General features: G+C 37.2%; 1 protein-coding gene across 6 annotated transcripts in view; it reads right to left on the bottom strand.

The window, feature by feature from the left end:
* Positions 1–13,360, bottom strand: part of si:dkey-166d12.2 (rap1 GTPase-activating protein 1) — a 54,303-nt gene that overhangs the window by 10,923 nt on the left and 30,020 nt on the right. For 4 of the 6 annotated variants that reach the window (XR_005007277.1, XM_036571102.1, XM_036571101.1 and 1 more), the window contains exons 4-11: positions 6,407–6,454; positions 5,883–5,921; positions 4,788–4,976; positions 2,943–3,046; positions 677–755; positions 528–581; positions 354–437; positions 166–266 (exon numbers count right to left, since the gene is read on the bottom strand). Coding sequence is in view for 5 of the 6 variants with exons in the window: in XM_036571102.1 (XP_036426995.1) it covers positions 166–266; positions 354–437; positions 528–581; positions 677–755; positions 2,943–3,046; positions 4,788–4,976; positions 5,883–5,921; positions 6,407–6,454 (698 nt within the window). In the remaining variant the exon portion in view is untranslated. Of the gene's footprint in view, positions 1–165; positions 267–353; positions 438–527; positions 582–676; positions 756–2,942; positions 3,047–4,787; positions 4,977–5,882; positions 5,922–6,406; positions 6,455–7,680; positions 7,717–9,807; positions 9,970–13,360 lie in introns of those variants that run through there. The other 2 variants (XM_036571103.1, XM_036571104.1) reach the window with 1 other exon arrangement.

Here is a 13,360-nt window from a genome sequence, read left to right as displayed (position 1 = left end):
TAGCATTTGCAGATTTCACACAGACACACATGCACAATGGGTGTGTGTGCAATCTGTGAATGTTAATGCACAGTTACTTTATAATAACTAGAATAAACTAGAAATGCAGATTACTGTGGATAATATATAGGACTTTTAGAATGGGATTTATCTTATGATAGGTACCCTTTAAAGTCATGCAGTTCAATCTTCTGCCCCAAAAACTCCAGAAATTCAACAAAGGCTGGACTCTCCACAGTGTTTCCAAAAAGCTCCTCTTCTGACGTCTGAACAAGAAACAAAATGTTCAGAAACAGTACAAATAATACATTTCTCTTCTTATAAACCAATGAAAAAAGATTAATATGTATTACTTGTCCAAACTTTTGGTAGATGACTCCAAACTTAAAGTTGTTGCTTATGACATGTTCATCAAAGGTCACAATGAGTCTAGAGGCCTGTAGGAACACAGTTTAGTTGAGGATCACAATGTGTCTTATACAGAAGCAATCATTAAAGTGTAGATAAAGAGTGAAGATTTGGTTAACCTTTGGGTAGAGGACTGGATAAAATCTGTCTACGTTCACCTCTTCACACACCAGCTGAAAAAATTGAATATTGTTAATTCTAACGTAATTTAACACATGTAAACCTTCTTCACATGATCTGATGATGCGATTTTATGCTGATATCCTACCTTTGCCATCTGCACCACATTGGGGAACTCAGTCAGACAGGAAATGGGTATCACATCATGGTGGGTTTTGTACTTCGACCTAGAAGAGTATTTATTTATTATTTATTATAATTATTACTGTCATTATGTTCATTACATAAACTCAATGTCCACTTTATTAGGTACACCTACCTTGTATTTACACTCTTTGAACATTTTATTAGATCCACTTACCATAAAGGTGTTTCTCTGCATAATTTGTTATCTCACCTTTACCCCATTCATCATGTTCAGACCACCACATGGTGGTGGCATGTTAATGTGTTGTGCTGGTATGAGTGGATCAGACACAGCAGTGCTGCTAGAGTTTTTAAACACCTCAGTGTCACTGCTGGACTGAGAATCCACCGTCTTGTGGGCAGCACCCTTTGACCACTGATGAAGGACTACAGGATGACCAGCACAAACTGTGCTAAAGATATGAGCTATTGTCTGTGACTTTACATCTAAAAGGTGGACCAACAAATTAGGAGTGTCTAATAGAGTGGACAGTGAGTGGACACAGTGTTTAAAAACTCCAGCAGCACTGCTGTATCTGATCTACTCAAACCTACGCAACACACACTAACATACCACCATCACGTTAGTGTCAGTATAGTGTTGAGAATGATCCACCACCCAAATAAAACCTGCTCTGTGGTGGTCCTGTGGGGGTGCTGATCATGATGAATGGGGTAAAGGAGGGATAACAAATTATACAAAGAAACAGATGGACTACAGTCTGTAACTTCAGAACTACAACGTGCACCTACATGGGAAGTGGAGCTGATAAACTGGGTGATAAATGTATATATAAGGCAGGTATACCTAATAAAGTGCTCAGACCCATAATGTTGAGCTGCCTTCTCACAGTGGAACGATGGACAGAAACACCTGTGGATTTTTTTCAGATTTAAAGCAAGAGTGGAGCTTGATTTTCTCCTCTCTCTCAAAAACGAAAGTGCTGTTTATCTGATGGTGTCAGTTATGGTGGTCTACCAGGTCTTGTACAGTTTTTAGAAGTCTGATTTTCTCTGTATCCTTCATTTTTGGAACTTCAGCTTGGGAAACTGAAGATGTTTCCTGTTATTTACCTTTGACTTTCCTCTTCTTTATAAAAGTGAATTATCTTAAATATAACCTTCTCAGAAATACCTTCTGAAAACAAATAAATTGTGGTTGTTTTTACTGGAAATGAAATAAATGAAAGGTATTCTCTGACTTTTGCATGGTACTGTATGTTTTTCCTCAGATCTAGATGGACTCTGAGGCTACTGACCACCCTGAGACCCACGTACATGAGGCAATATGACACTTACATATTGAACTAGACCCTGCAATATCTGACAACAGCTTTTTAGCCGAGTAAGAGAAAGAGAATAGGTGGACAGGAAAGAGAGATGCAGAAAGAAAATAAGGTAATAGGATGAGGTGACAAATTATGGGTGTGAAAGTGTGACAGCAACTGAGATAGAAAAACAGATGAAGAGTGATGAAGAGAGAGAGTGATGAAGAAGAGAGAGAGAACAAGAAAGAGAAAAAATAAAAAGAAAGAATACACTAGAGAGATATAGACTGAGAGGCACACAGGCTCAAAGTGTTAATTAGGGTGATTTAAAGCTGCCAGTGTGACAACTGGGCAGCAAGCAGGTACTACTTTCAATTAACCTAGTGTGCTTTGTGCAGAGACTAAATGCAGATAAAAGAGGTCCTTTACCATGCTATAAGGCTCCCTCTACTATGAGCAGGCATTCCTCCCTAGGCCTATGGTACTTACTACCACAGAACTTCATTAAAATTCCTCTTTTGTTCAAAGCAAAACTGAAGCTGTGTTAATTATTACCATAAAGATCTCCACAGAACACCCAACTTCAATTCTGTTGCTATCAGATACAAAGTATGATGAAGGCTGCTATTTTTAAAAACTAACTGAACAGCACTCAGAATAATGGGGGGAAACAGGAGCAGAAAACTGAGATATAGGAGAGAAGCTGAAGAAGCAGAGAAGGCGCGCATGGTGAGAAAAGGCAAAAGTATTCATATGAAAGAGTGCAGTACAAAAGAAGAGGGATCTGAAAGGAGATAGAGGGAGGCGGATGAGTCACAGAAGAATGAAGTGAAAAACAGATCACTGTGGCGGAGGGAAAGTGCAAATGAGCAGAGATGTGTGGGGAAAAGAGCAATGCGAGGGGTTCTGATGGCGAGAGCCGAGGATATGATTGTTTATCTGTGTCTGTGTGAGCTTCACCTAAGCAGTAGACGGAGATGCTCTTGGTCCCCAATCACGTCATACTTCACAGAGAAGACGAGGTGGCCCAGTGCAGTGTCCACAGAGTAATAATTAAAGTGCTCCTGTAGGGAGAGATGCACAAACACATGCTCAAACCTCCAGCCTCTTGAACAGACATTCCCTCCCTTTATCTAGTCTGGTTTCCTCAGCTCTGTTTACAAAGGTTCTGCTACTCAGTGGGAAACTGGCTGCTGATCCAGCTCTAACCTCATGAAATGAAAATGTGACACATGTCTGTCACATAATGTTTGTTTTTGCTGTTACTTTGTGATGTTAAATGCAAGTTTCAAGAGAAAACAATACATTTATGTTACATCACTGGTAAGCAGAGGGAAAACTTTTTGAACTGCCACATCTTTTTAGTGATAAAAAACACTCCTCTCTTGAAATGACACAGCCAATGAAATGATGCACTTCTAGGCTAAGTAGAAGATTCGGTCTGTCACAGTTACTACATAATTGCCTGACTGTAATCATTTGAGCTGGAAAACTTTTTTAAAATGTTAAAAAAGAAAGCAGAAAAACACATTTATAAAGACACAACATGGGTCTTACAAAAACAACACAAGTTCAAACTGACTAGTGCTATAACACCTTTAGAGGGCAGCAGTGAGTATTGTTTCTTTATTTGAAGCTAGTAAGTAAGATAGCTATCAGCCAATTTGGGCACTTTCTGTTTGTACTTTGTAGCTGATTGTAGTTGTACAACAACAACAAAATTAAACCCAATTATTTGTAGGGCAATTAATACTCAGCTAAAATTTCAGGACTGTGACAGACCTATAGACGATACATAAACTTATATTTCAATTAGTTGCAAATGAAAAATGTACAGCAGTTGAAAATGCTTTTCCCTCAACATACAATCTCAGCTGACAGACACAAACTAAATATGAAGTAAAATCTGAGATGCTCAGTATAATGCTTAGTTAATGTAGTTACAGTCTTCAGTGTTTTCAAGTACCAATTCAGATCATACAGTGTCACTAAAAGGTTTAGACACACCTACTCAAACAATGATTTTCCTTATGTTTACTGTTTTCATATTTTATAATAATACTGAAGCCATTCAACATATTTTCCCCAAGTTGTGTACAACCAATTAGCGTTGGCCCTATCAACAGGGGAGACTGCAAGTTAAATCCCAGCTGATGCCACAGCAATCTGTGGCTGGGAGCCCAAGACAGTATAACTGGCCTCTCTCTCTCTTTGGGTGGGTAAGATGGTCCTTCCTCTCCCATCTTCATTCAGTGCAATGCTAGCCAACGTATACATCTGTTAACTAACACAGCAGAATTAGTGTGCTGAGCAGTCCAATGACACTGTGTTAGCAGCAGTCTGAAAGATGCTGTGGCACTTCAAATGTTAGCAAGCATGTGCTAGCCCTAGACCACCCAGCTTGGTAGCATCGCGTGATGGGGAACGTAACTAGTAGAATTGTACATGATTAAATTGGTGAGTAAACTGGCCAAAAATCCATAAACAATAACAATGAAAGAAGATTCACATATGCTGAGCATATGTTGACTGCTGCAAACTACCTGTTGGGTGCATTTCAGAGCAAATTTTTTCAAGAAAAAACTATTGATATTTGTTTTATATTTATACTATTTATACTTTAGCATACACTTTTCACATCAGGAATATAAAAACAGAAATTCAATGGGGATGGGTCCAAACTTTCAATTGGGTGTGTATGTATGGAAAATAGCCCTCAAAATATTGGTTTTACTTAATGGATACAAATGTAAGCATCTTAGCATCTTAGCCCAGCATATTCAAAGCACAAGTTTCTGATCACACCTTGCCCAGGAAGTGTCTCCTGTAGATCTTCGCTGTGCTGTTAGTCTCCAGTTTAACCTCCGATGCTGGGCAGGGGGGCGGCTCCTCTGGAGCAGGGGCAGGACCAAGCTCATGATTGGTACCCTCAATCCAGTAACCACCAAACTGGGGCAGCAGTATCAGGGGGAAGGGAGCTTTACGACCCAGCACCTGTCAATTAAAAAGTGGTAATTACAATGAGTGAATCCATTAAAATGCCATTATCTTGGGGATTAACCCTGTTTAACTCAGACCATTTATCACAGGAAATAAAAAAAGCAAGTTATGAATTTGGATAAATTATTTCTCACTTATAGATAATTAAAACAAGATGAATAATTCTGTTGAAAGTGTGATTTTCAAACTTTCAATTAATGAAACGTTTGTAAGTAGACAAGGAGATATTTTATTATGATTTGAGTTTGATGAAATGTATTTTAATGGTGGTGTTCCTTTACAAATAGACAATAGTCCAGTGCAGACCATGTATGCAAGTAGAATATACATTAACATTAAAAAGTTTGGAATCAGTATGTTTTTTATAAAATAAAACAAATTACAGATAAATGTGAGAAATTATTATACTAAGATGTTACTAACTTCATACATTTCAACTGATTAATAGGAAAAACATGCAAAAAAGAGCATTTAAATGTCCAGAATGATAAACAGAGCTGTAGCTGTTTCCTTAATGACTGAAACTGTAGGCAGATAACTTATAAAGAAATGTCTACAAATAAATAAATATATTAATTAGCATTTAATAACATTTTGCTGCTCCTAAAAAAATGAAATATTGAATAAAACATCGTAAAATACCTTCAGTGATCTAGCTTATAGTATTTCAATCTACACTGTAAAAATAAAATTACTGCAATTATTAATATGACACTTTTGAAAATATGAATACTAGTAAAATAGTGTAAATCAACTGTAAATGAAATTTATTACATAACTAAATATAGAAATTAAGTTTAAATCATTATGTAATGTAAACAGAAGACAAAGCAAAATGCCAGCTCTAGACTTCTTAACATTAAACAGTGTGAATATGACATGCTTTTTTGTGTTATTTACCTCATGAACACTTGGATAGGGAATATAGTCTTCCTCTGTCTGAAGAATAAAAAATATCATAAAAATGGAATTCCCAGTTACTGTAGTATGTGCCAAAAACAAAAACAGTGTACAGAAAAATGAAATAAACTGTTTAAATCCAGGACTCACACAGTGACATTTCATACAAGAGCCTGACTGTGTACAAAACCAACAGTGCCTAGCCTCAGCTTTACATGTTTTACACTCCGCAGGGCTGAGCTTGTTGGTGTAAGATGCATGTGAAGCTGCTTTACAGAACAATAAAGTGAGTGTACCATCAAGAGCGCAGTCAGTCAGAACCACGCAATTTAACTGTGAAGGCTGGAAACACAAGACACGTGCCTGTACAAACACTGCCTGAGGTTATAAACCACTACGATTTAAAAGCTTCTGACTGCGCACACCAGCTCATTCCTCAGGAGAAGTGGTGACACTACATGAATGTGCCTTTGTGTATGTACATGTGTGTGTGTGTGTGTGTGTGTGTGTGTATACTGACTTACTTTGAGGGGAGGTGGAAGCGTGCATCTCTGCTCATCCATCCTGCTGTTCTGCAGAGCATAAAACATGCAGCAATTACAGTGAGTCTTCACAGCCATTATTAAGGATACACACTCAACCAAACAGTCCAAGAACCATGAAACAAGACTACAAAAGCACTTTCTACTGACATTAAAAGAAATGTATGCAATGTATTTTGTATTGTTTTCATCTACAAAACCGTATATTTTAAATATAAGCTATATTAAACATAGGCACAGAATGAGATCAACACAGATCATAATAGAGTCATTACAGAGTAATACAAACAGCCCATCAAAAGTTTGGGGTCAGGGATAGGGTTACGCTTACAAATCTGGAATCATTCGTCATATTAATAATAGTTTACAGTGAGGGTTGAAACACTATATACTAGATATCAGGAAGCATTTTAAAATGTTTTTCAATATTTACTGAAGTAAGTGAATATAATGTTACTATTATCCATTTATGGAAATTTCTTCATAAATTCTTTGCCTAAAGATTTAATCACCTTTTAAATATGAAGCATTCTGGATATGAATTTATCGTAACTTTATTCTCAATGTTTTACAGCTCTCTCAGTGATTGCAGAGTTGGTGTCTTATTTTTTACAGCTTCCTACTATTTATCTACTATTTATATGAAACCTATAAAATTGTAGTCTCATGATAAAATCTAGCAATTACATGTAATATAATAATATTAATAAAACTAATTACAATATAAAACTGTTTACAACAATTGATGAAAGCGAAACCTAGAGAACTAGGCCAAAGCCCACAACTTTTACCTCCTTGTTGTGATGTCAGCACCCATCAGCACTCAATATGTTTCAATATGTGCTTTTGACAAAAGCATTTTTAGGAAAAACCTGATCTTCACCAAGGAAGACTCTGATCAACATATGCAGAGCCAAAGAACATGAACTAGTTATTTTAACTTGCCTTTTTTGAAAGTTTACATTAATCATAAAATCTCAAAAAAGGCAAAACATCCTCAAACTTTTGATGGGCAGCATAAATATAGTATAGTACAGAGGCGTTAGCATAAGCTGTACATCAGCAGGCTGTTACAAAGAAACATTGCATCACGATATTGTGAAAGACACAGTAGAAGGACACGGAGTGACTGAAGAAATTCAGGAGGGTGTCACCAAGAAGCCACGACATGGACACAGGAAAGACTAAGAAGGAGCAGCAGCATGTTCTCACTCTGTTTTTGTCAGAGCCGTGGACTAAGAACAGTCTCTGCTTACCTGCATCCGCTCAATCATTGCAAATAAATCTGAAGTCTGAGACCGGGAGAGAGAGAGAGAGAGAGAGAGAGAGAGAGAGAGAGAGAGAGAGAGAGAGAGAGAGAGAGAGAGAGAGAGAGAGAGAGAGAGAGAGAGAGAGAGAGAAGTTGTACAAAAGTCTTGTTAGATTTTGAATAATTCTGAGTAAACATTACAACTAGCGCAACTTGGAGGAGGATGCTGTAGTAATTGGACATCACTGATATTGATTATCATTACATAAAACCGTATGCAAAAGTTTGAATACCCCTGGTTAAATGACAAGACGTCTTCTACAGAGAAGAAACCTAGCAATGGCAATAACTTATCAAATTTTACTGCACAGTTGCTATTTATTTGTTGAGTTAATATTGGGAAAAATAAAACATAAAATGTAAACTGTGACAGGCCATGTTTCATGCTTTATTGTTTTTTTCCAATATGTTAAATTTAGCAAATAAAGAGTAATTGTGCATTAAAAAGTGTAGGAGTGTGTTCTCTGTAAAGGCACTGTATGAAACTTATGTAACGACTGTATGACAATGAAAAACCTTATCTTCAATCTCATTTAATGTGTTCTATTTGGAGTAATTTCTGTTAGTCCATTCATTATGAAATGTTCACAGTGTAAAGACTAGCCAGTGTTCTTGAACGGTACAAAGTAATAAAAAACTGACATTACCAGTTGAACTATTTAACTCTCTTCTGTCTCTCTGCAGAGAGCTCACAGCTTTCTTTCACACTTATCCATCTAGTGTCTAGAACAGCATAGCTTCATAAATGTATCAAGGCTATTTCTTAAGATTTACCAGAGAAGTGAAATACCATAGAGAGAATCAGAGGCTCAGTCTAGAAATTCTCATACAGAGAAATAATGCTACGTTGTTCCTATATGCTAGGCTATCTGCTATTATGTAATAGTATGTTACATCCTGCTTTGCACAATTCTACAGATTCTCAGTAAAGTGTACTGTCTGTACCCTGTTTTGTATTTATTGAAGGTCTTTCATACTTATTGCACTGTATTATCTGCACTGTGTATATTGTATCGTATTGCACTTTGTGTTCCTATGTTGCACTGTAGTCCTGGAGGAATGTTGTTTCCTTTCACTGTGTACTTGTATATAGCTAAAATGACAATAAAGCCTCTTGAACTTGAACTAATGTCATAAAATTAACCATTTTCTAACAGGTTATTTCTGTATGTTGTTCCGAACATCCTTCTTTGTCGTTCTGAGAACACTGGCTCAGTTTTAATCATCAATGAGCCATCCAGCAGTCAGTCAGTCACAGCTCTGCACTCAAACATGCATGCATCCTCTCCCTCCTTCACACCATTCACCCTTATACAGGATGAGTAGTGTGAAATAGTGCCATTTTACATGCCACTGAGCAGCTGGGCATATGGATGATGGGCACTCGAGCACTTCAGCTGCTACTGACCACACATATGGAGCATAACGGGCTCAGTAATATGGAAACGATCGTCACTGAGCATTCCTGGCACGCTTCTGTAAACACATAAAAATGTACAGTGGACTTTCCCTGCTCACGTTACCATTCCACTTATTGTAAATTCCCTAAACACTGAAGATCCCAGCTCAAACAGTGACAAAAAGTGAAACTGTAAATCCAGCATGCTTCTCCTTATGATGGGCTGAATCAGCTAACACAGTGGCGCACACACACACACACCCCCCCACACAATGACTCACAATGGAGTTGTGTGCTAATACACACACTTACAATTAATTTTGCAAAATGATTTTAAGAATCATTCATGAGACTGACGAAATCGCTGTTCTGACGTTTCACAAGACAAAAGGGAAGCCTATTACTTAACTGTGCTATCTGACACATGCATTATCTACTTACACAACTCACACGCACACCCAGCAGTGGTACTGATATACTGTGATCTGTATTACTAAAAGCCACAACTATGCTGAAAGTGTGATCACTGAAGGTCACTTGTTCCAGACCAATCAGTAAAAGCCATTTAGGCAACTGCAAATCAATCTCGCCCCAAGCATTCGTTAAGAGCCACAGATAAACACACATTCTCTCTCTTTCCATACACACACTATAAATAAAGTGAGTTCCACTCACGTCACTGTGTCGCCTGCGCTGGCGAACTGCATTGAGAGCAGGATTGCGGTACACGTACGATCTCCTAGCCATGTTGAGAAGTCAGGCTAACGTCCACACGAGGAAAAGACCACCGCACCAATACCGAACCACCTGTGCGCCTGTCTCTTCCGTACCCTCTGAGTCGGCCGCGCTTATGAGAAGCAGCAGTGACAGAGCGGATCTGAAGAGTGACAGCGATCGCTTCCTCAAACTGCAGCCACTTCCTTAAAATTAGTTTCTGGCGCCATGCTAGACGGTCACTCACAAAACCAAAAACATCCAACAGGTTGATCAATGTTTGTCTAATATGTATTCAAAAATAGGGCTGTAAATCTCAAATTCGATTCGACTACAATTCTTCAGGACAAAAATTAAACGCGTCATGAAATCTCTAATTAGATTGGATTTAATTATGTTGGTGTGATTCACAATTGTTTTTAAAACTGTACACTGAGTACACAAACATGACTGGAGGATCTCTTTGTACGGTAGTTGAAAATACACAGAAAAGACTTTTTTTATTTCAGTATTTGCCTGAAGACAGTCTAAGACTTTTTAAAGAGTTGCATTTCAAAATGCTGTAAATCTATTTGTAACAATTTTGGATGTAATAAGTTTTTAGAAAGAATAACAGCTGATGTATAATAGGAAACACATTTTTTATTTCCCTAATAAAAATGGTATTAATCATAATATACCACTGATATTTCTTGATTGTTTAAAGTCCTCTCCCAACAACACATATAATGAAAAAAAATTCTTGAAAATGGTCTATAATGTGTTTTGGAATGAAAATCTTCATTTTATACTGGCCTATATACTAGCCAAAAAAATAAAATCTTCTTTAATGAGTATGATTAATCAATTCTAACATTCCAAATTCAAAGCAGTTTAATCGCCACCTTTTATCAAAGCACTGTAACCCTAACATTAACCCTTTAAATGGCCAGGGCCCACCGGCAAAGTTTTATTACATACCTCTATAACCTAAGCACAGCTCAGCCAGTTTGCACTGAAGTTCCTGTAGTTACTGAATAATAAACCTTCGTATGTAATTAGCCTGGGATTTTAAGGGGTTAACTGGGTTACGTGAAGAACATCCAAAACATTTTCAAATTATTCTAAAGTAAACACAACTATTTCTTCTTTCTGAGTTCATGAAACTGGCAACTTTTGATTTAGTACAGAACGATTTGCAGTTTTAAAACTGTCAGTGACAGATTTTCTCATGATATGAAGTCATATTAGTACACAAAAAAGCCAGCAGGAAGCTACAATCTTTGTGGTTTCTCAGTTTCTATTAATAAGCCCTAACTTTCTTATTTTTCAACTGTTATCTAAAAATTAATTAAAGTTAACTTTGGGTTATAACATGTTATCCTCATGCTAAAGCTTAGGTTTGGATGCATTTTACTGGTATGTAATATATTAGCAATGATGGTTTTCTGTTTTGCAGTTTTCCAGTCCAGTCTGTATTCCTTATACAGAGGTATATCAGTTTCCAGTCTCTGATCAGCTTCTGACTAGACTGGCACAAGTACACAAAACCAATGTGATCCTCTTGATACGGGTATATTGTACAAATTGTTTTGTAGCCAGTTCTTTATTACCTATTGAGTAGTCCATTAGTTGCTCTTAAGTGCACTCTTATCAGCTATGTGTTTGCAGCGATGCACAGAAATGCATGCAGCTTAAATGTTTTAACAGCTGTATGTTTATTCATATTGTACTGTCATTCTCCAAAGTTTTGACAAAATACATGTTCTACAGACGTGACAATATGTATACTTCACCTACACATCCATTTCTACACATTTTAATGCCTTCCTCAATAATTAAAGTAGTATACAGTTAACCCTAAAACAGTAAGTTCTATAAACTTTTGACTTGTAGTAATATGAACTTAAAATATTAAGGCAACTGACTGTTATCTTCATTATTTTGAGTTCCACTAACTAAGGCAGGTTTACTGTGGGCGTTTTCACACTCCTACTGGGCAGGCAGATACGTATAGGAATGGATAAAATATACTATTGCTAACGTTTGTGTTTTGCCAAAAAATGCTATAGAAACATAGCGATTTCTATGATTTGAAACATGTCCCAGATTTGTTAGGATTTTATGGGATATATGCTTGTTTGTAATATTCCCTGCCTTTTTTCCACACTTTAACGCTTACTGCTCATTAGGAGGATAGTACATTACCAGCGTCAACGTGCTCAGCCTTGGCAAGTCTGTTGTTTGTATGAGGGCACATAAAGATGTGTACCTGTGTTTAGACAAATGTAGTAGACAAATGTATATCCCAAAGTGTTCTGTTTCTTCGAAAACAGAGCACAAAGCCAAAAAGCAAGACGACAAAGACAAACGTAAATCAATTTGTATTATCAGTGACACCCAGAGCATCAGTGGATAAAGTCTTACACAAGTGCAGCATGATAATGCAACCACCCATTACCCAACAGGGAGCTCTGGAGAGGCTACAGAATCTTACACTGACAACACGGGTAACGAAAAGGTCACAGAAGAGATTAAGATAAGAAAGTAAAAATAAGAGGCACGCCAATAGACATGAATAAAATTGCAAGCTAGACACAAAGTAGAACATTGAGATTTCGAGACTGAAATTAAAATGAGCAAGTTTGACAGCATGAGTGAAATCAGCACATTAAAACGAGGTATATCACCATGCATTTAGTCATGGGAAGTCTCTTTCTTTCTAACAAAAATTCCACTTGCCGGAAAGTTACATCCTTTAAATATGGCATTATGGCTTTTAAATTATACTAAAACCCATATTGTCTTCAGAACACTGTGACACACACGTTTTATAGACTCCATGGAGACAGTAAAACCTATTTCCTCCTGCTACTAATGCTGGGAGCAGACCGTATGGTATAATTACAATGGAAATGGCGCGATTTTCATAATATTCAATTTCATAATGAGCGCTGACCAAATCTAGATTATTGTCATCTACAATTCCACTTTTAAATGCATACTTGAAATGTATGTCTTGTATCTTTCAACTACCAGACTGGCTACCACTGCCACTTCAGTTTAGTTGATGAAATAATTAAAATAGGCTACTCCCCAGTAATGGGGTGCTGTGCAGCAGAAAACTGCCTTTAATCAAACAGCTTCCACTGTGCTTCTGAGTGACTGAAACTTAATGGTTTACTTCAGAGCAGGTCCACTTGTAGCTTTGTCACTTTTATTTGCTGCAAGCCTAAAATGAACTTCATAAATCTGTTGTCACTAATGAACTATTATATCTCTAGTTCTTGTTTCTGTTCAAGCTAGCCCTGAGCTATTTAAAAAAAATACTATGACTACGAACTAGGCGTTGCATACAATAGTCGACTACACTCTCAAAAAAGATGGTTCTCAAAGGGTTTTTAGTAAAGACAACGGCTCTAAATAGAACCATGAACACTTGCATAGAACCAAGAACCATTTGCATGCTTACAAGGTTCTTTGCAACGCTAAATGGTTCTTCAGATGGATAGAGAATGTGTTACATATGGTTCAA

This window comes from Colossoma macropomum, unplaced genomic scaffold, assembly GCF_904425465.1.
Source record: "Colossoma macropomum unplaced genomic scaffold, Colossoma_macropomum, whole genome shotgun sequence".
Taxonomy (NCBI): Eukaryota; Metazoa; Chordata; class Actinopteri; order Characiformes; family Serrasalmidae; genus Colossoma; species Colossoma macropomum.
The sequence above is the reverse complement of the archived record's forward strand: the minus strand, read 5'-3'. Positions and strand labels throughout refer to the sequence as shown.